The 22,264-nt window shown below is 48.6% G+C and overlaps 1 protein-coding gene across 5 annotated transcripts in view; it reads left to right on the top strand.

Annotated features, from left to right (window-relative positions):
* Positions 1 to 15,573, top strand: part of LOC103261518 (annexin A8) — a 17,620-nt gene extending 2,047 nt beyond the window's left edge. Inside the window, exons 2-12 of one of the 5 annotated variants that reach the window (XM_008059135.1) lie at positions 3,493 to 3,583; positions 4,647 to 4,843; positions 6,182 to 6,295; positions 7,061 to 7,151; positions 7,927 to 8,006; positions 8,521 to 8,580; positions 9,222 to 9,315; positions 9,553 to 9,648; positions 11,385 to 11,443; positions 12,589 to 12,711; positions 15,215 to 15,531. In XM_008059135.1, coding sequence (XP_008057326.1) covers positions 3,493 to 3,583; positions 4,647 to 4,843; positions 6,182 to 6,295; positions 7,061 to 7,151; positions 7,927 to 8,006; positions 8,521 to 8,580; positions 9,222 to 9,315; positions 9,553 to 9,648; positions 11,385 to 11,443; positions 12,589 to 12,711; positions 15,215 to 15,274 — 1,065 coding nt within the window. In that variant the 3' untranslated portion in view covers positions 15,275 to 15,531. Of the gene's footprint in view, positions 1 to 3,492; positions 3,584 to 4,646; positions 4,844 to 6,181; positions 6,296 to 7,060; positions 7,152 to 7,926; positions 8,007 to 8,520; positions 8,581 to 9,221; positions 9,316 to 9,552; positions 9,649 to 11,384; positions 11,444 to 12,588; positions 12,712 to 15,214 lie in introns of all 5 variants that reach the window. The other 4 variants (XM_008059136.1, XM_008059139.1, XM_008059138.1 and 1 more) reach the window with 4 other exon arrangements.
* The last annotated feature ends 6,691 nt before the right edge of the window (positions 15,574 to 22,264 follow it).

Here is a 22,264-nt window from a genome sequence, read left to right as displayed (position 1 = left end):
TTGCAGATAAGCAAATTAGGGCTCAGAAGGCATGGAGTGACCTTGCTCAGGTCCCACAGCCAGAAGGATAAGGTCAGAGAGCACTTGGGTCTCTCCCACCCCTCTCCCAGGCTCTCTGTGAACACTCACAGAGGACCCAGATTGTCTGATTTTTAAAAATCTCTTGTTCAGCCGGGCTCGGTGGCTCAGCCTGTAATCCCGCACCTTTGGGAGGCTGAGGGGAGTGGACTGCCTGAGCCCGCGGGTTCGAGACCCGCCTGGGCAGCGAGACCTCATCTCTACAATAAATCAAAAATGATCCGGGTGTGGTAGCGCGCGCCTGTAGTTCCAGCTACTTGGAAGGCTGAGGCGGAAGGATCGCTGGAGCCCAGTAGGTCGAGGCTGCGGTGGCCGGGAGCGGCCACAGCACTCCAGTCTGGGTGAGTGAGACTCCAACTCAAAAAAAAAATAAAAATAAAAAATAAAAAAAATCTCTTGTTCACAGATGTCACAATTCAGAAAGGTGCCCTCAGGGTCAGATATACCAGGCTTTAGACAGTTGAGATAGGGAGGAAACTGGGGTAAGATGTGGTCAAGACCAGTCAAGAGACTGTGGTGGCATTCAGCTTCAACCTGGCTGCTGTGAGCCTGCCTTTGAGGAAGTAGACATGGCAGACAGAACCCAGTGCTGGGAAGTTTCTAAAGTCAGGTGGTGGCCAAAGGGGTCTGACACTAGGCTTTGCACCCAGAGAAGCAGGGGTGAAGGGCCTCCTCGTAGAGATCTGGCCAAACTGGCTTGGTAACAATGGCATTCACTGAGCCCCTGCTGTGTGCTGATCACTCTTGTAAACACATCACATTCATTGTCTTACTTAAGCCCCATAACAAGTCTATGACATAGATACCAGTATCCTTTCCCAAAGATGAGGAAACTGAGGCACAAGTAAGTTAAACAAGTGCCCAAGGTTTTTATACCACTAAATATCAGGGTCTCGTTTAGAATCTGAGCAGTCTAACTTCAGAGCCCAAACTGTGGCCTGAGTCATCCATGCCCCATTCAAGAAATGGCTTGGACAACAAGTTCACAGGTAGACCCCACCTGTGACAGATGAGTTAACAATGACAATCAATGTCCTCTAGGCACAAAGCTGGACCAGGAACAGAATGGAAGGGAACAGGAAAGAGCGACTAGAGGGAGCTCCATCTTCAGTCTTGGGCTTCCGTCTTCGGGGCATGACCCACCGTGTCTCACTTGCAGAGACAAACTTGTGTCTCCCAGGCTCTCTGGGCAGCCTTGTGAAGGGTGGAGGCAAAGGTGTGGCAGCTCCCCTGTGCCCATCACAGAACACGTTATAGATGTAGAGTCACAGGATGTCTGAGTCATCTTTTCAGTGAAAATGGACCTGTCTGCACTAGTCTGCCCCTGGGCAACACCCAGAGAAGCAGGCAGAAGGAGCCTGAGGCCAATCCTTCCTCCAACAGCAAGGGGTCTAAGATAGAAACCTCTGGAGCTCCACCACTCCTGGAAGATTAAACGGGGCTCTGATTCCCAGAACATTGCCCCTTTTTTCTAAGACCTTTGGATCCTTCTCAATGCGGCCAAGTCAGAACCAGCCAGGGAGCTTCTTACAAATACTGCCATCTGAGCCTGGCCTGTCGCTGCTGCACCACAGCCCCCTGAGTGCTGACCTGGGGCAGATGAAAGCCAGCACTGAGAACTGAGATGCACCCCCACATTCCCAGACGACCTGCATTCCTGTGGGTGAGGCTTCCCTCAGTGAAACATTTCAGGAAAATGTATTGCCTGGGAAGGACTGAATCATCAGTAGAGCGGGGGAGGCAGAAGGAACTCGGTTTCTGAGTCATGCTGAGGGTGAAGTCCCAGCACCCCCGCTTCCTAGCTGTGTAACTTTGACAAGCTCACCAAGCCCAGCTCCCTTGCCTGCAAAACGGACACTCAATATTCACTAGCATAACTGCTGGGGAAGCCAATTGGACAAGCATCATATCTAAAGCACCTGACACAAGCCCTGGTACAGACAAGGGCTTCAAATCACTAACAGGAGCAACAGCAGGGCATGACACCATGCAAGGGATATCAGGGGTGTGTGCACACATTTGGGCAACATCTGGTACCACATGGGCTCTCTCTAGATGAAATTTCCACAGGAATTTTTTTTTTTAACATTGGGGAGGTACATAAAAAGGTTAGTTACATAAGTATGTTGTATTAATGGTGAAGTTTGGGCTTCCATTGAACCCATTACCCAGATAGTCAGCATGGTGTCCTTTGCTCCTTTACCCCCTTTAGGAATCCTCAGTGTCTGCTGTTCTCATCTGTATGTCCATGTGTACTATTTCTAACAATTTCTGCTGTGAAACATGATATGAAGAATGAGTCAGGAAAGTCTGTCCCCAGACATTCAAAATTCAAGCAAAGAGTACAGAAAGATGTCTTACCTCTTACTCAAAGGAAAAATTCTTACAGATATTGCACTGGTTGAAATTTGTTCTGCATTTTCAGGATCTAACCAATGGCTTGGATGGAAGGATGGATGGATAGATGGATGGACGGATTGATGGATGTGCTTATTAGATGGCTGGGTGAAGATGGGATAAATAGATAAATGTATGAATGGGTAGGCAAGAAAGTAGATGGGTGATAGAAGAAAAGGGTGAACAGGTGAGTGGAAGACTTGATGCAACTAAACTTCTTTCCATTTTAGGATCTCTGAGTCTCCCTCTAATTCAATGCCTATACTCCACTCTACCATTCCTCCACTCTTTACAATCCCCCCTCCACTCTCGACCATCCCTCCCCCTAAAACACACTTATAAGAGATCATCCATCTTAAGCATCTGAGAAATTCCATAGGGAATAAATTTAAAGAGTCCTCAAGCAAGCTCTGGACTGGAGACTTGGAAGTGGAGGGCTCAGGTACTTTGGTTATCTGGTTATTTCACAATCTGCAGAGCATCCTGTGTTTCTTTATAAACCTAACCCTCTGAGCCCCATAAGCCTTGTGAAGACCTTGAACTGTCAGGATGCTCAGCTGGGCCCCACTCACCCTCTAAATTCCTGTAAGTTACCACTCCTCAGGAAGAGGATATATTGAGCTCAAACCATTCCTAGAATCCAACTGTGCCAGCCTCCCAGACTCAACTGCTTGCTCTCAAGATGGTACATACAGCTCCAGGAAACCTTTTTTTAAGTGTTCGTTTTCCTCTTAGCTTTGGGTGGATTTCTCTCTCCCTGCTGCCTCTGGATGAAGCTAGAGAGAGCTAGCTATGGTAGCAGATAAGGTGTTTTAGCTTCTCCCCACAAGCTGTGGCTTCAGCTGCGCCAGCCTTTGTCCAATGGGCTGAAAGAGTCAGCACTGGCCTGGAAAGGCCAAGCTAATCTCAGTGCCCAAGGAAGGGCTCACCTTGTTGGGGTGAGCTACAAGATAGGCTGGGAACCAGGTCTGCCTTTCCTTCCTCTTCCTGCTTTGAGTAGGCCTGACTGTCTTGCAGATTGAACAGGAGGGTATCGCAGTGAAGGGCAGCCCCCACTTCAACCCAGACCCTGATGCGGAGACCCTCTACAAAGCCATGAAGGGGATTGGTAAGTGGGTGTCTGCAGCCTTGCAATGGGAGGGCTGGGCTTCTCTGTGGTTTCTCTCAGCTCAAGACTCCTCTGCTGGAAAGTGGGTGCCAGAGACAGCCAGGGAGTTGGGGTATCCCCCTTATACTCCGAGACTGACTCCATTACCCAGAGAATCATGCAGAGCCCAGCAATGTTTGGTACTGCTTGACTAAACAGGGAAAGGGCTATTGCTCTTCCCTGAATAATGGGGTGGGGGGCATCTGTGTTCCAGTGCCTGTGACTTCCCCCATTGGTCTGAGCTTCCTCAATTGTAAAATGTCCCCAAGAACTCTGGACCCTGTGAGTCTGGGGAATGTGGACAGATGGTGCCTGTAGAGCACCTGAGATGGGGTGTAGAGGGGAACTCTGTGGTGCTGACCCAGGACTCACTTGCTCCATGTCACTGTCCAGACAGCCAGCTTCTTTTCCATCTTCAACATCCACCAGTTCACCCTCAGCATTACTGGGAGCAGGAGAGGTCAGAAAGCCCAACCCAAAAAACTCTCCTGACCCCAGAGCAGAGCACAGGCCTTGAATTCATCCCAGGCTGGACTGACTCCTTACTGGCTCTGACTGATGAGTTGGGGCATTGAAAAGATGTACAATTCCTAGACCACCCTAGAAAACAGGGAGAAAGTCCTAGAAAGTCCTCCACTTTCTTCAAAATCTCTCCTATTATCTCTGTTTCCCAGATGAGAAAACAGAAGCTCAGGGAGATGAGGCTTCTCGCCCAATGTCATGAGCTCCCTGAGAGCCAGACTGAGACTTGAATCCAGTGATCTGGACTCTTAGTCCTGATCTTCCCTTACTGCAACCAACACAAAGGAGGGCAGGGTAGGAGATCCCACTTGGCCAAGCTCCAGAGGCCCAGGGGCCATGTCCAGAGCCATCTGGTCCTCAGATTCTATCACTAAGAGACTCGATCTGGGTCATACCCCAACATTATGTGGGTGTGGGTGTGGGTGTGGGAAATGGGGAGATGGATTTTCTAAGTGTCTTTTTTCACACCATGGAAATGATCTGGGGGTTTGAAACTATCCAGGTGGTATATCTCCACTGCTCAGCCACCAAGCAGCTGCCTTCCCCTTCCCCATCCCCAGCCCTCACTGGGGGTGCTGTGTGCTTACACTGTGCACCCCTGCAGGGACCAATGAGCAGGCCATCATCGATGTACTCACCAAGAGGAGCAACGCACAGCGGCAGCAGATTGCCAAGTCCTTCAAGGCCCAGTTTGGCAAGGTAAGGAGAAGCCTGGTAGGGCTGGGGAAAGGTGTGCTTGGGGAGGACAGCCTGGGAGGCAGCTCCATTCTGGACACTTTTTTAGATCCAGCCCAATGGAAACATGGGCATATGGGACCTTGTACACTAAAACTATTCTATTTTATTTATCTGAAATTCAAATGTATTTGGCCTTCCTGTGTTTTATCTGGCAGCCCTACGTACAGCTACCTAGAGCCCTGGCCTGGTGCTGGCCTTCCACTGCCTGGCCTGACTTCCTTTCCACCTTTTTCCTCCCTACATTTCTTCTTATTTGCCCCACAGGCCCTGTCATCATGAGCTGTTTCCCTGCCCTGGGCTTTGCTAGTGCTGCTGGCTAAGCCTGGACCACCCTTCTCCTTCCCACATCCCAGACATGCAGGACTGGTTTCCTGTTGTTCTGTGGCACAGCACTCTCTCCTCACAGCTTGCAGCTACACCTTGTCCTTTCTGACTCCTGAGAACTCTGAGAGCAGGGAGCAAGCAGGCCTGACCCTTTGTTTCCCCTCCCACTTACCCATCTGGGGATCCTCGGTAAACACAGGAATGCATTAGACATGTTGTCTGCAGTCCCTCGCCGGCTCATATTTTGACTTTGGAGATTAAATGAAGGAAGATCAGTGATGAAGCACAAATATTCCCTTGGAGAAACGAATGTCCATTTTTACAGTTTCCCTCTCATCGTTATGCATTATTCTCTACATTCAACATCTGGAGAAACTGACCTTCAGAGAGGTTGTAAGTTGCCCAAGGACCCAGAACCTATAATCAACAGATTGAGGATTTAAATACAGGCCTGACAAAGTCCTTGATCCTTCTGCTGCTTTGTGTGGATCAGCTGGTGTGGCCTTGTGCCTTCTTGTAGAGACATGTGCCTTTAGAAGGAGACACATGACACATGTGAAATAGATTCTTTAATTCATTCATGCATACATTTATTGAGTGCCTGTGGGCCAAGTGACAGGCATTTAATGGTGATGCCGACCTCAGAGCTTGCAGTCTAGTGCGTGATGGCGATTTTATTTTCTTGAGGGCTTATGATACGCCCATCACTGTGCTGTGTGCTAAGTTGACATACACACATCTCCCCATCAACACCCTAAGCAATGTGATAAAACAAGAGCACCATTATCTCTGTTTGACAGATGAGGATAGTGATGCTCAGAGAAGCTAAGGAGCTGGCCTAAGAAACCCCAGCCAGCACAAGGCAGGCCCATGTGGACTCCAGCCCAAGCCCCTGGGCCCAGCTGCTGCCCTGCTGCCTGTACTCAGCTGGGCCTGACTTACACAGATCATCGCCTTTCCTTGTCTCTGCATTAGGATCTCACCGAGACCTTGAAGTCAGAACTGAGTGGCAAGTTCGAGAGGCTCATTGTGGCCCTCATGTACCCACCATACAGATACGAAGCCAAGGAGCTACATGATGCCATGAAGGTAACAAGTGATAGAGTGGGGAGGAGCAGAAATGCTCACGATTGGGTGAAGGAGTGATGCCAGGATTGGGCACTGGCATCCCTGAGCTCCCCTTGAGCCACCATTTGGAATAGCCACCTGGTCCCAGGCTGACCCGAGTAAGTTTGTTGCCTGCTACTCAGACTGCACCCAACACCAGGATTCACTGGCCTCTGATTGACAAGTCAAGTGGCCTGGATGGAGCCAAAATCAGTACTTTCCAGAACCTCACTAGACCAGTTGTGCAGTGGAATTAGAAACCAGCCTCTTCCCAGCCCCTCAGGGTCCCCTTTCCTCTCAACCCTCCCTTTTGTTTCATAGGGTAGGAGGGAATGAGGACCCGGTAATGATAATCCTTTCCTTTGAAAGAATACTTCCTTTGTTGCCAGTGTCAGGCAGTTGACACCCAGGATCTCTAATCCACCTTCGGAGCAGAGGTGGCTTATTATCCCTATTTACCGATGAAGCTGCTTGGGCTCTGGGAAGTGGAGTGGCCTGTCCGAGACCACCCAGCCTAGGAAGGAGAGCTGCGGCAGAACTTCCTCATCACAGTGCTTGCCCTCAGTGTCCATCATTGAAGACAGATGTGTGATTTCCCCTTTGATATCCTCCAGTGAAATCCCTTATCAGAGTAGAGCAGAGCAGTGACAGCCCTTCCTGAGGCTCAGGCACCTTGAGAAAAGAAAGTGTGGCCAGAACAGGAAGCCATGGCAGAGCACGCCAACATGCAGAGGTTTCTGTCCACAGGGCTTAGGAACCAAGGAGGGCGTCATCATTGAGATCCTGGCCTCTCGGACCAAGAACCAGCTGAGGGAGATAATGAAGGCATATGAGGAGGGTAAGGGGGTTGCACAGGTGGAGGGCCATGTGGGCCTGAGTCGCAGGCTCACTTGGGAGTGGCCACAAGTTTCAGCAGCCTGGCAAGGAACAAAGGTCAAGCAGTGATCTGGACCACATTGGAGAGAACCCTTTGGGGCTTTTTCACAGATGGGTGCTAAATATCTACTGTGTGCCAAGACCCGTGCCTAACGGGGAGATTGGACATAACTCAGACCCGATCTGTAAGCTCATTGGCTGCCAGGAGAGAGGCGTGTGCCCAACTACACTGTCTTCAAGGGCTGTGGCAGTGCTGTGGACCACAGGCTGTGTCAGCGGTGGACAGGGCTGGCTCCTTCCTGGCTGATACAGGCTGATCCAGGGGACTACCATGTCCCTATTATAGTGAGGAGTATGGACCACAAGCTAACAGAGGCCAGCCAGTCCTCCACAATGTATACCTGGTGGGACGTTTACTTGGAGGCTTTGGCTTGACTTGAGATGAAATGGAGCTCAATTGGCAGCCCCTGGCCTAGCTCTCTGGCTTGGTCCATCTTTGTGCTTTGAGCTTGGTTGGGCATCTGTGTTGCTTCTAGTTCTGAACAACAACAACCACCCAGGTGACACACCTCTGCCACTTGGACACCTGGGCACTGCATCCATGCCCTGTGCCAAGGACTCATCCTTCCCAGAAGGCTCTGAACAGGAAAAGTGTGAGAACAGGACTGGAAGAAGGAAGCAGGCCCTGGGTAAGCCCTGGGTGTCTGTCAGTACTTCATGGTCCTGTTTCCCTGCAGACTATGGGTCCAGCCTGGAGGAAGATATCCAAGCAGACACAAGTGGCTACCTGGAGAGGATCCTGGTGTGCCTCCTGCAGGTATCATGACCCAGGCTCTGAATCCTTGGCTCAGGGGTTCCAATAGCCCCACCCCAGGGAGCAGCCCTCAAACAGAGTCACTGGGGTTGGGGCAGGGACATAGGACAGCCCCAGAAGCCTGGGTTCATTGGGAAGGGACATAGGACAGCCCCAGCAGCCTGGGCTCATCTCAGCATGGTTGGAAGGTCTTGACTGCAGAATCCCTGTACCTCTCCTGACTCAGCCATGTGACAGTACCCCCAGACATGGGAGGAGAGCAGGTCCTATGCACTCCCCACATCAGGCACTTTGCTTACCTTAGCTCACTGAACCCCCTAATTCCTATGAGACAGCCCTTACTACCCCCACTGTACAGATGAGAAAACCAAGGTCTAGAAAGAATAACTGACTTGCTGAAGGTTCCACGGCCAAAAAGCAGCAGAGCCCTACCTGCCCTCTGAGTCCCAGCTCTCCCTCGGCCCTGGCTACTCTGGTCGGCCAGCCTGCCTTACAGAGCCACCTTCTCTGTTCCTAGGGCAGCAGGGATGATGTGACCAGCTTTGTGGACCCAGGACTGGCCCTCCAAGATGCACAGGTGAGGCTGCACCTTGCTGGTTATATAGTCCCACCCCCTGCTCTCTGAAATCTGGCCCCTCTGCCCATAGCCACTTTCTTTGACATTAGACTGGGACCCACCCAGCACAGGCCTCCTTGCCAGCTCCCTGCAGGCCTTTGCCTTCTTGTGTCTGAGGAGGAAAGTGAGGGTGTTGGGGAGATGCATGGGGAAGGAGTGTGGCTTGGGAGGAAGGCGGTAAAGCTCTGTCTTGGCAGGAACAGCCCACCAACCTGGCAACGCTGGGCCTCAGGGCTGGACACATGTCCAGATATCAATAGCTCTGCCTGCTGGCAGGGCACTTGGTGATCAGTGATGCCCAGAGGCAGAGGGAAGCCCTTGGAGAGGGCATTTCCTAGAGCAAATTCTGGCCCAGAATGGAGAAGAGATTTTAAGCCAGAGTTGTTGAAGGAAGAGAAGCTCTGTCAGAGAAACAGCCAAGCAGAGGAGAATGCAGGCCTGGCAGAGTGAATGGAGGCTGACTGTCAGTCCTAGATCTGGGATTCTGGGGTACTGCTGGTGGAATAGATGAGGGCTTACCGTCAGCCCTGGCTCTGGGACTCCAGAGTTCTGTCACTCACCTTGGTCTCCTTCACTGGCTTGTTGTGGATGTCCCCACGTAGGATCTATATGCAGCGGGTGAGAAGATTTGCGGGACTGACGAAATGAAATTCATCACCATCCTGTGCACACGTAGTGCCACTCACCTACTGAGAGGTACTGGGGAGGAACGGGGGCAGTGTGGGGTCACAGGGGCACCCTGGCTGCAAGGCCTCTCCCTTTGTGCTGCATCCGTGCTAAGTTTGGAGTTGGGAAGAGAGAGGGAGACCTGGACTCTTTCTGTGGCTGCCAAGTAGGAGGTCAGAATGGCCCACTGATGTGCAGTCTCTGGTCTGAGACACTAGGAGGTATCACGTGGAGACCTGAGTGTCCCCTAAAGCTCTCTCTCTGCAGTGTTTGAGGAATATAAGAAAATTGCCAACAAGAGCATTGAGGACAGCATCAAAAGTGAGACCCATGGCTCGCTGGAGGAGGCCATGCTCACCGTAGGTAAGAGCCAGAGCTTGGCACTTGAACTTGCGTGTGTCCTGGGGCTCACTGTGGGGCAGTACCAGAGGGCAAAGGGTCTAGGAAGGGATAAACAAGTGACTGGATCCCTGTGTCGCCTTCAGAGACCTCCCCCTGATCCACACTCTCAGCCCGTTTCCTTCAGCGTAGACCCAGGGACTGTTCCATACCTAGAGTCTCAGTCTGTGCTGCCAAAGATTGCTCTCTATGCTGCCTTTGTGGCACCCAAAGCTGTGTGAGTGTGTGTGAGAGTGTGTTTGAGAAGTAGTGTGTGAGTGAGTGGGAGTATGTGAGTGTGTATGTGCAGGCACACGTGTACACGCCCGTGATCATGACAGACTCGGGCCCTGGGTGCTCCCACGGCAGCCACACAGAGAGCACTCTGGTTCCAGTTTTGAAGCCCTGACCTGAACAAAGTGATCTTTCTGGACCTGACCCAGAGCCCTGGTCCCCGCCTTCATTATGAGTTAAGGAAATTATAATGTGTAGCTTGAGTACAAAATGAATGATTGATGGTTTGATGCTGGGGAACATGGAAAACCTTGTCCACAGCAGGAGATCAGGCCCATTCAGGAGGAGTCATTCCAGAGTCCATGTGGGGGTCCAGCTGAGATTATGATGGAAAAGGCAGAGTAGAGAACAGAGGCCCAGGGCAGAGGGACCTCTCCCTGGCCCCTCACACCAGGGAGCCAGGTCAGGGCTGCTGGGTTGGATTCTCACCTCCACACCAGGCTGCCTCAAATTAAGGCCCAGCATCCAGAGGGTTCCCCACTGTGTCCTTGTCTCTGGGTGAATGGAGACACCAAAGACACCACAGGTGGTTTTGACTGCTGTGATAAAATCAAGTCTGTGTTGAAGCATGTAATCAGGGCCCCTGTTTCATCCTCAGTTTCCAAAGTGAGGCCCTAGTTTTGATCTGAATATATTCCCCTGGCAGGGAACAGTGACGATATGTAGTGCTCCATTGTGCTTGGCCTTCCTATTCATTTTCCCTTGAAGCCTCTTGTCATTCTCACTTCACAGATGAGTCAGGGAGGTTGAGTAGCAATGGTATGCAGCACCGTCAAGGTGGGGTGTGAACACATGCCTACCTCACTCAAAGCCCACATTCCTGCAGCCCTGGGTGGAAACACCAACCTCCCCACCCAAATGCTGAGTCTCTGAGCCACATCCATGAAGGCAAGCACGGGGCCTACCCTCTGGACCAGATGCCCCTGGGTGCCTTGGTCCTACAGGACCCAGCCCTACTTATCACAAGGGAATTCAAATTGCAGGGTTCCTCTGATAAGCAACACACTGAGAGGACACTCTGAGGCCAGTGGCCACTATACTGTGCTGCCTCTGTGGAGCTGAATGGCTGGATTCCTGGTAGAGCTGTCTCTGGGTGTGAGAGCCCAGAAGCTGCCCTGGGTCTCAGCCATCCTTGGAGGGCCTGAGCTGGTTTCTCCAGACAAGCCTCACAGGCTCCCATGCATTTCATATCTCACCCCTTTGCCTGCCTGCTCCAGGCCTGTGGAGCTGTGCCCAGTGCCCCAGGCTACCTTCCCTGTCCCACGCCACCTGACACAAAGCCTCTCATTTTGGAATAGGCAGGGCACAAAGAAACATGCCAAGCCTTGTGCAACATTAATCCTTAATCGCTGAGGCAAGAAATAAATAAGTAGTATGCAATGCTGCCTATCGTCTTCAGGCAATAACAAAGCTTTCCTGTTTGCCAGTGAAATGCACCCGGAACCTCCACAGGTACTTTGCGGAGAGACTCTACTATGCTATGAAGGTAACTGTTCCATCTTCTGTCGCCTGATAATTGCCCTACATGACACCAACTGCAAAGCCAAGGAGCTGAGAGCCACCACTAGCCTCAACACTGAGGTCATCTCTCACCTCATCTTCTTGCGAAAGGTTTTAATTTTCAGAGGGCAAACAATCTGGGAAAGGGAAGCTGCATCTCCCGAGGTGAATTTGAGCAGGTACACTCACAGGTGTTCATTGCACTGAACTTTTCAACAACCCTGTGAGACCCCATATCATAGTTGCCATCCTAGAGATGGTGAAACTAAGGTTCAAGATCAAGGTCACATAGCTGATAAGTGGCAGAACCTTGGCTTGAACCTAAGCCGGTTCAATTGTCCTTTCCATTGCACAATGTGGCCTCCTTGAGAGAGTGGGTTTGCTACTGGAGATCACATTGTGAGAACCACTGCACCCTTGGCACAGACAAGTTCAGAGGGAGATTGCCACACATGGTAGCTCAGTTTTCCTACCTGGTCCAAGGGTGCCAACCTCGGCATGCCTGTTTCCCAAAAGCCTGCACTAGTCATTCATATCAGGTGGCATTTCTGGCATCTGGAACCAAAGTAGGAGATAGATATTTAAATTAGTTCCCTGAGATTTATGGTTGATGATGGTGGCTGAAACTCACTGAAGTAACATTCATACCAGAAACCCAAGCCCTCTGGCCACTTCTGCTCAAGAAACAAGAGAGGGTACAGGATTCCCTTGGCCCTGTGGCCCCAGCTGACATGAGACTGGTGAGGGACGATGGTGAGCAGGAAGGCCCTGCTGTGAAATGGCTGGTGGCTTCGGCTGCTGCTGCTGCTGCTGCTTTAGGAAGAGCCATTCCTAGAGCAGTGAGGATTTTTAAGTCTAGAATCCAATGTGGCCAACCAAACACATAGTGTACTCTGGGGCATTTGGCATCTAATAAGGGAAGAGTTGGAGGCAGTGAGTAAGAAGAGATTAAGAGAATGGACACCCTAAGCCACCAAAGCATCCCTTCTAATGCGTTCCCCACCGAAGCAGACTTGTTCCTGCAACTCTCTCCCTCAGAGACCCAGAACCCGACCACACAGACTTGCCTATCACTACAGAGATGGATAAGAAAGGTGAGATGTGATCACTGATTGCTGCTGTCTTGTCCAGGGAGCAGGGACGTGTGATGGGATCCTGATAAGGAACATTGTTTCAAGAAGCGAGATTGACTTAAATCTTATCAAGTGTCAGTTCAAGGAGATGTACGGCAAGACCCTCAGCAGCGTGATCACGGTGAGCCAGGAGTTCTCAATTCTTCACCTGGTCTGAAATGTAGACCCTGGGAGTCCTGCGTACTGTAGCCAATGCCACATGCCCTCCTCCCTTCCCAGTGGGCACCACGTGCTCGCAATCATTACCATGAGGTGTGTGCAGGGAAGAGCAAGGAGGTCAGTGTGGCTGGCGTCCAAGGGAAGTATAGGTGGTAGGGGTCCCTCTATGTCTCATCCAGAAAGTTGGCTTTGCATTTGAGTTATGGTTGCTACTTTGAAAAGACACCAAATCTTTGACATCTGAAGAGCCAAGGAGAGGAAGTAGTTTGGAAGGAATCAAGGCTCACCACTCAAATCCAGATTAAGTAGTCCTGGCAGCACACTCTTAAGGAGATAAATCAGATGGGCGCCAGTGGATTGCCTAACCAGATTCCAACTAGTGGAATTAGTTATTGTCTTCACACTGCAACAACTTAGAGAGAAATAGCTCATCTAGTGTTGTATGCAAATTGCAGCCTTGACAATTTCATTAGCAGAAGCCAAATCATGGCAAATATATCCCCAAGTCTTCATTAGCTACTAAGTCAAGTCTCCAGTTCTCTTACAAATGCTGTTGTTGAGTACATTTTTCAAGGGACACACAGCTGACAATATGTCTACAAGACAGTTTGCTTTAAGATGTTTCATAATGGGACAGCAGGTAGGCAGGGGTGAGGGAGGGTTGGAATTACTTTTTGTTTGGTCTTAGGCTCCCCAACCAACTTTGTCAGGAGACAGGAAGGCTTGACACACACCCATCCGGGCTGCCACTGTGTCACTGGTCAGAGCTGATTGTCACTAATCCTTTCTACCACACACAGTTATTTATGGCATTTAAAAGATTTCTAGGGATGTGTGAAGCCCACCCTGTTAGAATTTTACCTAATGTTGTCACTTAAGAAAATTCAGTTAGAATTGTAAACAAGTTGACCAAACATTTTCTTTTCACTCTCTATAGATGTCATCAAAGCAAAAATGATTTCACAGTAATATGTGTATTAAAAACTCCTTCATAGACATTAATAGAAAAATGTTAAAAAAAAAAAAAAGCCATGTACAACTTACATATTTGAAAAAGTAGACTAAATTAATGTTTTTCTTAAAAAAAAAAAAACTATCACAAAAATCTTCTTGGAGCCGGGCTTGGTGGCTCAGCCTATAATCCCGCACTTTGGGAGGCTGAGGTGAGTGGATTGCCTGAGCCCGCAGGTTCGAGACCCGCCTGGACAACTTGGCGAGACCTCATCTCTACAATAAATAATAATAAAAAAAATTAGCCAGGCATGGCAGCACATGCCTGTAATTCCAGCTACTCAGAAGGTTGAGGCAGAAGGATCACCGGAGCCCAGCAGGTCGAGGCTGCAGTGGCCGGGAGCGGCCACTGCACTCCAGTCTGGGCGACAGAGTGAGAATCGAACTCAAAAAAAAAACAAAAAAAATCTTTTTGGAAGTAGGTTTTTTAAAAAAGGACTTTTAAAATGTAGTTTAAAATCTACAATGTTTCAGACCCCAAACAGGCAAATTTTACTGAACTGTCAAGGAATAGACAGTTCCCACGAGACCGAAACTGCTCTGGAGTTTAGCTAAGGAAAGTGGGTGAGCTCCAGCCTACCCCTTACTCAGCGTACGGTCTTGGGTGAACCCACCGCCTTTCTTGGGCCCACTGTCCTCAGCCACATACAAGAGAGCTGGATGACCTGACTTCTCCCGTTCTCCCCACCTCGAGTTCTATGTGCAGACCCTTGGCTAGCCAATCCTCTCAGGACCCACCAACAGCTAAGAAATGAGCCCAGTCATTAGACCTGTGAGGTTGATCTCACTGGGAGACTAACATGTGAACATCACCATCAGCTGGATGCTGGGCAGGCCAGCTCGCCTTTCTCCTGCTATGTCCTCCCACCACATCTCAGCCAGGTGCATGTCATCATCATCAACATCATTTCGTAGACGAGTCTCAGGGAGGTAAAGGGATTTGCCTCAGTCACATGATCAGGGCATGATGGAGCTGTGGTCCAGGCGCTCTCCACCCCACCGCCTCCTGGTGTGGCACTGGGCACCTTGCTCTCAGCCTTGGTTCCCTGAGCTGCAGTAGCAGGTGTTGAAGAAATAACGCCTCCTGTTGTATAAATGACTGACTGGGCACACCTGACGCCCAAATGAAACATGGGAAAGAGCCCTGGGGCAGCTGGCAGGGTAAGAGAGCCACCCACACACCTTCCTGGTTTAAGAGTGGAGCTGTCTCTGTGATTCATTTTCCACATCAATCCCCCATGTAGTTGGTAAGAAAATCAAAAGAAGATACAAAGGAATAGCTGGAATGAAAAGCAAGGAAAGGGGTGTGAAACCTGTGGCTTAAGAACGCTTGGAGGGACAGACCAGGCCCCACACAAGGAGCACAGCTCTTAGTGTAATAACAGCAGCCAGGCCAAGGGCACAAGCACCCCCCCTCCCATCCCTTCTAACTCTCATGTGCCTCCTGCCCTCAGGAAGACACCAGTGGTGACTACAAGGATGCCCTGCTGAGCCTGGTGGGCAGCGACCCCTAAGGCACAGAAGAAAAGAGCCAAGACCAAGAAGGCAGAGTCTCCAGGCCCTGCTTGCTCAGCCTTGACCATGGATGGGGGGCGGGGTAGGAGGACCACAGTCAACCTTTCAGTCTTCTCATTCCCAGTTTCCAGTGCTTTCCAGCTGGTGTTTCTGACCCAGAGGGTGGGATGGACCTGGGGCTCCTCTTTCTGCCTTCCTCTAAGGTCACTTCAGCTGTGAGCACACCATCTCAGCATTCCTCTGGACAAATGCCTCACAAAGGAGCCTGCAAGGGCTCATGGGCCATTTCTTCCTCCCTAGGCAGGGTCTTCCCAAGCTCGACTGGTCACAGAATCCCCTGGGCAATGATGATGCAGATGTCCTGGCCCCTTTGGCATATACTGAAACAAGATCTACAGAGGAGGGTCCAGGGAATGTAGATTTTTACCAAGCATCTCAGGGGATATGCTTCTCTATTGGATAGTCAGTGAGTGGGTTATGAGAGCCCCTTTGTTTTAGAACACACATTTGTGGGCAGCTGAGAAAGGAACACATATATTCATCCCCACAAGGATGCCATTAACATTCATTCACCAGCCTCATCTAAATGTGTTAGGCTCTGGGAGGAAGAAACATTGTCTCACCATCCTAATAACAGAGTAAGCTACAAATCAATGTCCTGGCTCACAGACAGACACCACGTCCTAAGAGGTTCAGTTTCCCCAGTTTGTTGATCATATCAGCTTCCCTTTCTCTTCATGACATAGCATATAGCCCTCAGGGCATGGCCAAGTCCTCAGCAAATTATCCCCAGCAAATGCAGACTGGATACCTGGAATTCTAAGGTGACTTTGTTGTGGTTTTCTGAATAATAAAGATTTGTAATCAAATCAAAGTGTCTTTGTATGTTTACCAGTGACCAGAGTAGGACTATTTAATTTGTCAGAAACAGAACTTTGGGGAGCAATCAAACCTGAGTAAACCAATGGACATTTCCCTGTGGGAACACTTTGGGTGAACTTTGCCTACTGCTGCCCTGGGGACGTATGTTATAAATGAGGATGGTGATTCACCTCCTGGTTTGTAACCTAAAGCCCATTCTCTCAGGGTTGGAAGGGGCCTTAAAAGTTGGCTAGGCTAGTCATTTTCCAAACTGCTGCTTGACCACCCTCTATGGCATTTCAGGTCAAGGCACTGCCAGTTCAGTTCCTGGTGAGGGCCCGCTTCCTGGCTTGTAGATGGCCACCTTCTTGATGTGTCCTTCTGTGGCAGCTAGGGAAGGAAGCAATGGAGACCTGGCCAGGACACCAGTAGCATCCTCAGTACCTCCAAATCATTTTTGCTGTCATAAACACTTGAGCACTTCTGATAAAATAGACACATTCCATACGTTTAAAATTGCTGTTTGGGATTTCTTTAACACTTCTGTGTTTTTAAAGATTATTTGGGGTCTGCTTAGTTTAATTTCAGCACAGAAGAATGAGGGAGCAATGACAAGGATTCTTTGCAAACTTGAGTCAGACTCCTGAACCTTCTCCTAGACCCGTCTGCATACTTTCTTGTAGAATCCATTTTGAGTAAGAACACTGCTGAGTCTGTTCAGCAAGAACCCCATCCTCGACACCTGATCACCCCCCAATATTCATATAGTTCCTCCTCCTCCACCATCCCCCGGTGATGTCTGACCATCCTGGTCTGTCATCAGCAAGAATCCCGTTAGGTCATTTTATCCAGAACTCCACATGCCCGTGACATTTTCCGTTTTCTCTTGGTAATTTTCCATCCACTGACTTAGAGTTCCCTGGCTCTCATGTTGTATTTGGAGTTAAGCCCAGTTCTGAACTGAGGGCTCTTTTCCCCTACTACAATAGTCCTGAATACCATCTGTCCTTACCTCTTTAACTACTGTCCAGCTCTGGCTCTTCTTTGCCAGTAAGTATTCCCTGCATGTGGCCTTGCCATAGCTCTGTGGTTGTTTGTAAACTCTCTCCAAGAGATTATATATACATGTACTCTCCCTCTATCTTCAGATCAAAGTTGTCCATGCCCTGACATCTGGATTCATTTTCTTCCATCACAATGCCGCACAGGAGAGAAGGCCAAAATGTGCTCTTGCAAATGGAATCCCAGGCTTGTTCTATGGCATGGAATTAAGACATAGCTTTCATACTGCATGAGATTCTGTAAGCTACCCAATAGCATTCTCTAACTTTCTTTTCTGCTTAAACTACACAGAGTATATGCTCTCGTTAGCAACTAAGAATTCTACTGTAGAGAATTACACCCTAATGGCATCTTACCTGTATATGTGTCTCCTTTGGAACAGCTGTGAGTCCTTGAAGGTAGATACTTTGCTTAATTTGTTTTGAACATTTATTGCCTGGTATATAGCAGGCACTCAACAAATACTTTTGAATGAACTACAACAACAAACGAGAATACAGACTCTGGTGTTGGAAGAGCCCACTGGCCAGTGAGCCTGAGCCAGTCCTTCATGGTCTCTGATTCTGAGAAGATTCTCTGGGCCCCCTTAGACTCCCTGTAGAAGGAAACCTACCTGGACAACCCTAATAAAAATAGTTCTAGAAGAATCTAACAGGAGGAGGTGGCTTCCCTCAGTTCCTTTGGCAGCTGCTTGGCCCCAGGCGCAATTTCAGATCCTGACCCTACAATGACAAACACGCCTAGAACTGGTCCCTGTTGCAGTCCCTTTGTCAGAGCCTGCCACCCCTGACATCCAGTGGGGCACGAGGCCAATGGCCAGAACCAAGCACCTGCCCACTGGTGTCAGTCTCATACTGTTAGCGGGATAGAGCTAGCATGTTGGACTTGGCCTATAGGGTCACCTTCCTGAGGGTTGACTACTCAGGCAAAATCAGGATCCTCTTGGCAAGGAATAAAGAGAATAGATCTGTGGTTGGCCACCCACATTGTCTGTGACCAGGGTCAAGCATTCTACCTGTAACAGGCTGGGGCTGGTCAGGTAAGGCTTCTTAAGGAAGGTAATACTTGAGCAGAGTTTTGAAGGATGACTCAGTGCTTATCAGATATAAGATAAGGAAGGACATTCCAGGCAGAGGGAGGAATGCAAACCACAGCAAGGGGGATCTAGCCTGTATGAGACACATCTAAGGAAGGGTATGTTCACACCAATGGAGGAGGGAGAGTCAAAAGATAAAGGTGTTGTCAGAGGCTGAGTCAGGGAGGGCTCAGCGGCTGGATTGAGAAGCTCAAAGGATTTCCGAGGACCATGGGAAACCTGTACAGGGAATAGGTAAGGAGTATCTTGGCTGTGTTTTAGTAAGATTTCTGACTGCAGCATGAAAAGTGAATCTGGAGGCAGGATCCCAGCACTGAAATGTTGCAACACTCTGGAAAGACACAGACCAATTCCCTCCAGCCCACGAGCTTAGCACTTAAGGTACTAGGTTAATATCCTGGGAGAAGGCTGGCCTTTATATCTATGTGGTCCTGGGAAGTCTTTTTAACTATTTGTAATGTACCCCATCTCTGCCCTTATAATGAGGAGTAGATACTGATTTCCATTGCTCCTATCATGAGACCATAAATACCTGGAATACCTCTCTGAGCCCCAGGCCTGAGTGTGAGGTTCCAGGAACGTTCATAGCCCCATGGAGGTATTTAAGTTCCCTCATGGAATTTGGTCAAGGTAGGTCCTGTCTGATGTGCCAGAGGCCTGTGACTGCCTTTGTTCCTTGCTCTTGGGCTATCCTCTGATGGAATTCTGGGGCCCCAAGTTGGTGATTAGGGCTTGCACTTATCTCTGTGATATACTCTGGAGCAGGACACTCACTGGCATCTCTCAGACCCGAATCCCTGGGGTGCCTGATGCTCAGCCATGACTGGCTATGCTCAGATCACTCTGCATGGACCAGCTAGCTTCCTTGGGGCCACAGTTCTGGAACCAAGTTTTCCTCCCCAGAACTGAGAATTCTTCTACTCCCAGAGTGCCTTGCTGTGATGACCATGTTGGCCATGGGTCAACAGCAACCTTCCCCACAAGTACCCTTGTCCCTTCTGTCCATAGTTCCTCACAGATAAGTTACCATCCCAACCCCTATTTCACCCCAAGCTATGCGAAACAGAAATCAGTCATGTCAGCCTGATGGGACTTAGGTAGGCCATCACCCTCCCAACCCTTGGTCAGCTGACCCATCCCAGATGCCAAACCCTGTCGTGCTTCCCATATCCTTCCGTACTTATCTAGCCCAGAACTTGCTGCCTAGCGACATTTGGGTCCCAGGTTTCCTTTGGCTTCAACCCCTCTTCACTCTCTCAGATTGCCTTTGTTCCCCTAAAGGCCCCATTCCCAGGGCTGTGTTCTGAGGAAACACATCCACTGGGGAAGGGCTCCATGCAGATCTTGGATGAAGTGCCCCTCCTGCTGTCCTCCCGCTGTGACCATACATGACATCTGTGCCCCAAGAGACTCAACACTGACAGAGCGCAATGCCACATCCGTTCTGCTGAGTGGCATCAAGCGGGCCTATAAACCCGCGCCCACAGCGCTCTCTGGTGGCCGCCTCCGACCCACAGAAAGACATTATTATTTTTTACTGTGTGTGGCAGGATTTTACAGAGAGAGTCGGGACACCAAGGCCAGGAAGCAGTTTTATTTGTGCCGGCACCGGCTAAGCGGATTTACATTCAAAGGCTGAGCGCTGAGCGCTGGGGGGCATTGCCTTTTATACAATTTTAGCTTTTTTGTCCCCCAATAAGGCTTACATGTTAGTAACAGACAGGCTAATCAAGTATTTTACAGCTCAAGTTTACAGCAGAGTTACCCATGTGCACTATAGATTGAGGCTACATTTCTTTCTAATATGAATCTTTTTTTTTAACTTTAAAATTTTTATTTTAAAGATGTGGGGTTCAAGATTAGGTATACAAATATTCATTATGCAGGTACCCTTGTTGATAAGGTGTGCCCTCCCTTCCCCAGGCAGATTCCCACTACTGCCAAGCCCACCTTCCCACCCCTCTCCATCTCCCCGAAGTTTCCCACTACTGCCAATGCTTTTCTTATAGTATTACAATAACTGTTCAAGGTCCACTTATGAGTGAGAAAATGAGTCTTTGTTTTTGTGAAAGATCACTCAGTATTATAGACTCTAAGTCCATCCAGGTTGCTGTGAAGTTCATGATTTTGTTCTTCTTTATGGCTGTGTAATATTCCCTTGTGTGTATGTACCACATTTTTTTTTAATCTCATCCTCTTTTGATGGGCAGTACGGTTGGTTCTATGTTCTTGCTATTGTGAACAATGCTGCAATAAACATACTTGTGCAGGTATATTTTTTATAAAGTGATTTGAGTTCTTCCGGGTATATTCCCAGTAGGGGGATTGCGGGGCCATATGGAAGATCAATTATTAGAACTTTTAGGAATTTCCACGCTGTTTTCCACAGAGTCTGTACTAGTTTACACTCCCATCAACAGTGCAGAATTGTTCCCTTTTCGCCATATCTTCTCCAGCATCTGTTATTTTTTGAGTTCTTGATGATGACCATGCTGACTGGAGATAGGTGCTATCTCAGTGTAGTTTAATTTGCATTTCTTTGATGACTAGTGAGGCTGAGCATTTTCTCATATATCTGTTAGCTGCTCATATGTCTTCTTTTGAGAACTGTCTATTCATATCTTTTGCCCACTTTTTGTAGTGGGGCTGTTTTGGTTTTTTTCTTTTCAGCATGTTTGAGTTCCTTGTAGATTCTAGATGTTAGGCCTTTGTCAGACATACATTTGGCAGATATTTTTTCCCAGTCTGTGTGCTGTCTCCTTGCTCTCTTGATGGTTTCTTTGGATTTGCAGAAGCTTGTCAGTTTGATGAGGTCGCACTTGTCTATCTTATTCTTTATTGCATGGACACTTGGGGTTTTGATCAGGAATTGGTTGCCAGTTCCAACTTCCATAAGGGTGTCTCCTGTGTTATCTAAGGTTCTTATAGTTTGAGGTTTTACGTTTAGGTCTTTGGTCCACTTATGGTTGATTTTTATGTATGGGGATAGGTAGGGATCGTGTTTTAATCTTTTGCATGTGGTCAGCCAGTTCCCCCAGCACCATTTACTGAATAGGTTCTCCTCTCCCCAATGGTTGATGGTGGAGGCTTTGTTGAAGATGAGTTGGTTGAGAAACTAAGGTTTTGCTTTTGGAATCCCAATCCTGTTCCATTGGTCTATATGCCTGTTCTTGTACCAATACCAGGCTGTTTTGATTATTGTAGCTTTATAATAAAGTTTAAATTCTGGGAATGTGACACCTCCCACTTTGTTTTTTGTTTTTTTGCTGAAGATTGTCTTGGCTATTCGTGGTCATTTATGTTTCCATATGAATTTCTGTATTGTTGTTTCCAGGTCTGAGAAGAATGCTGCTGGTAATTTGATAAATATTGTGTTAAATCTGTAGGTTGCCTTAGGTAGAATGGACATCTTACCAATGTTGATTCTTCCAATTCATGAGCATGGAATATTTTCCCACTTCTTTGTGTCATCTTTGATTTCTTTGAGCAGCATTTTGTAGTCTTCATTGTAAAGGTCTTTCACATCTCTGGTTAGGAAGATGCCAAGGCATTTCATTTTTTTGTGTGGCTATTGTGAATAGGATTGTGCTTTTTATTTAGGTTTCTGTTTGTTTATTATTGGTGTATAGAAATGCAATTGTCTTTTGCACATTGATTTTATATGCTGAGATTTTGCCAAAGCCTTTATCAGTACAAAGAGATTTTTGACAGATTCTCTTGGGTTTTCGAGGTATAGAATCATGTCATCTGCAAAGAGGGATAATTTGACTTCCACTTTTCCTATTTGGATATCCCTGATCACCTTCTCTTGTCTGATTGCTCTAGCTTCCAAAACTGTAACATGAACCTTTTAAGAAAGTTTTATCTTATGGTGCTAGAAGAACTCTTTTATTATTCTGGGAAGGCTTTTATCTTACTGTACTAAGGGGGCCCCTGCTTTGTCCTGGGAAGGCCTTTATCTTATTAGGCT

Source organism: Carlito syrichta, unplaced genomic scaffold (assembly GCF_000164805.1).
Source record: "Carlito syrichta isolate Samal-C Ts95f unplaced genomic scaffold, Tarsius_syrichta-2.0.1 Scaffold303727, whole genome shotgun sequence".
NCBI lineage: Eukaryota > Metazoa > Chordata > Mammalia > Primates > Tarsiidae > Carlito > Carlito syrichta.
Note: the sequence above shows the minus strand (reverse complement) of the source record. Positions and strands in the feature narration are given on the sequence as shown.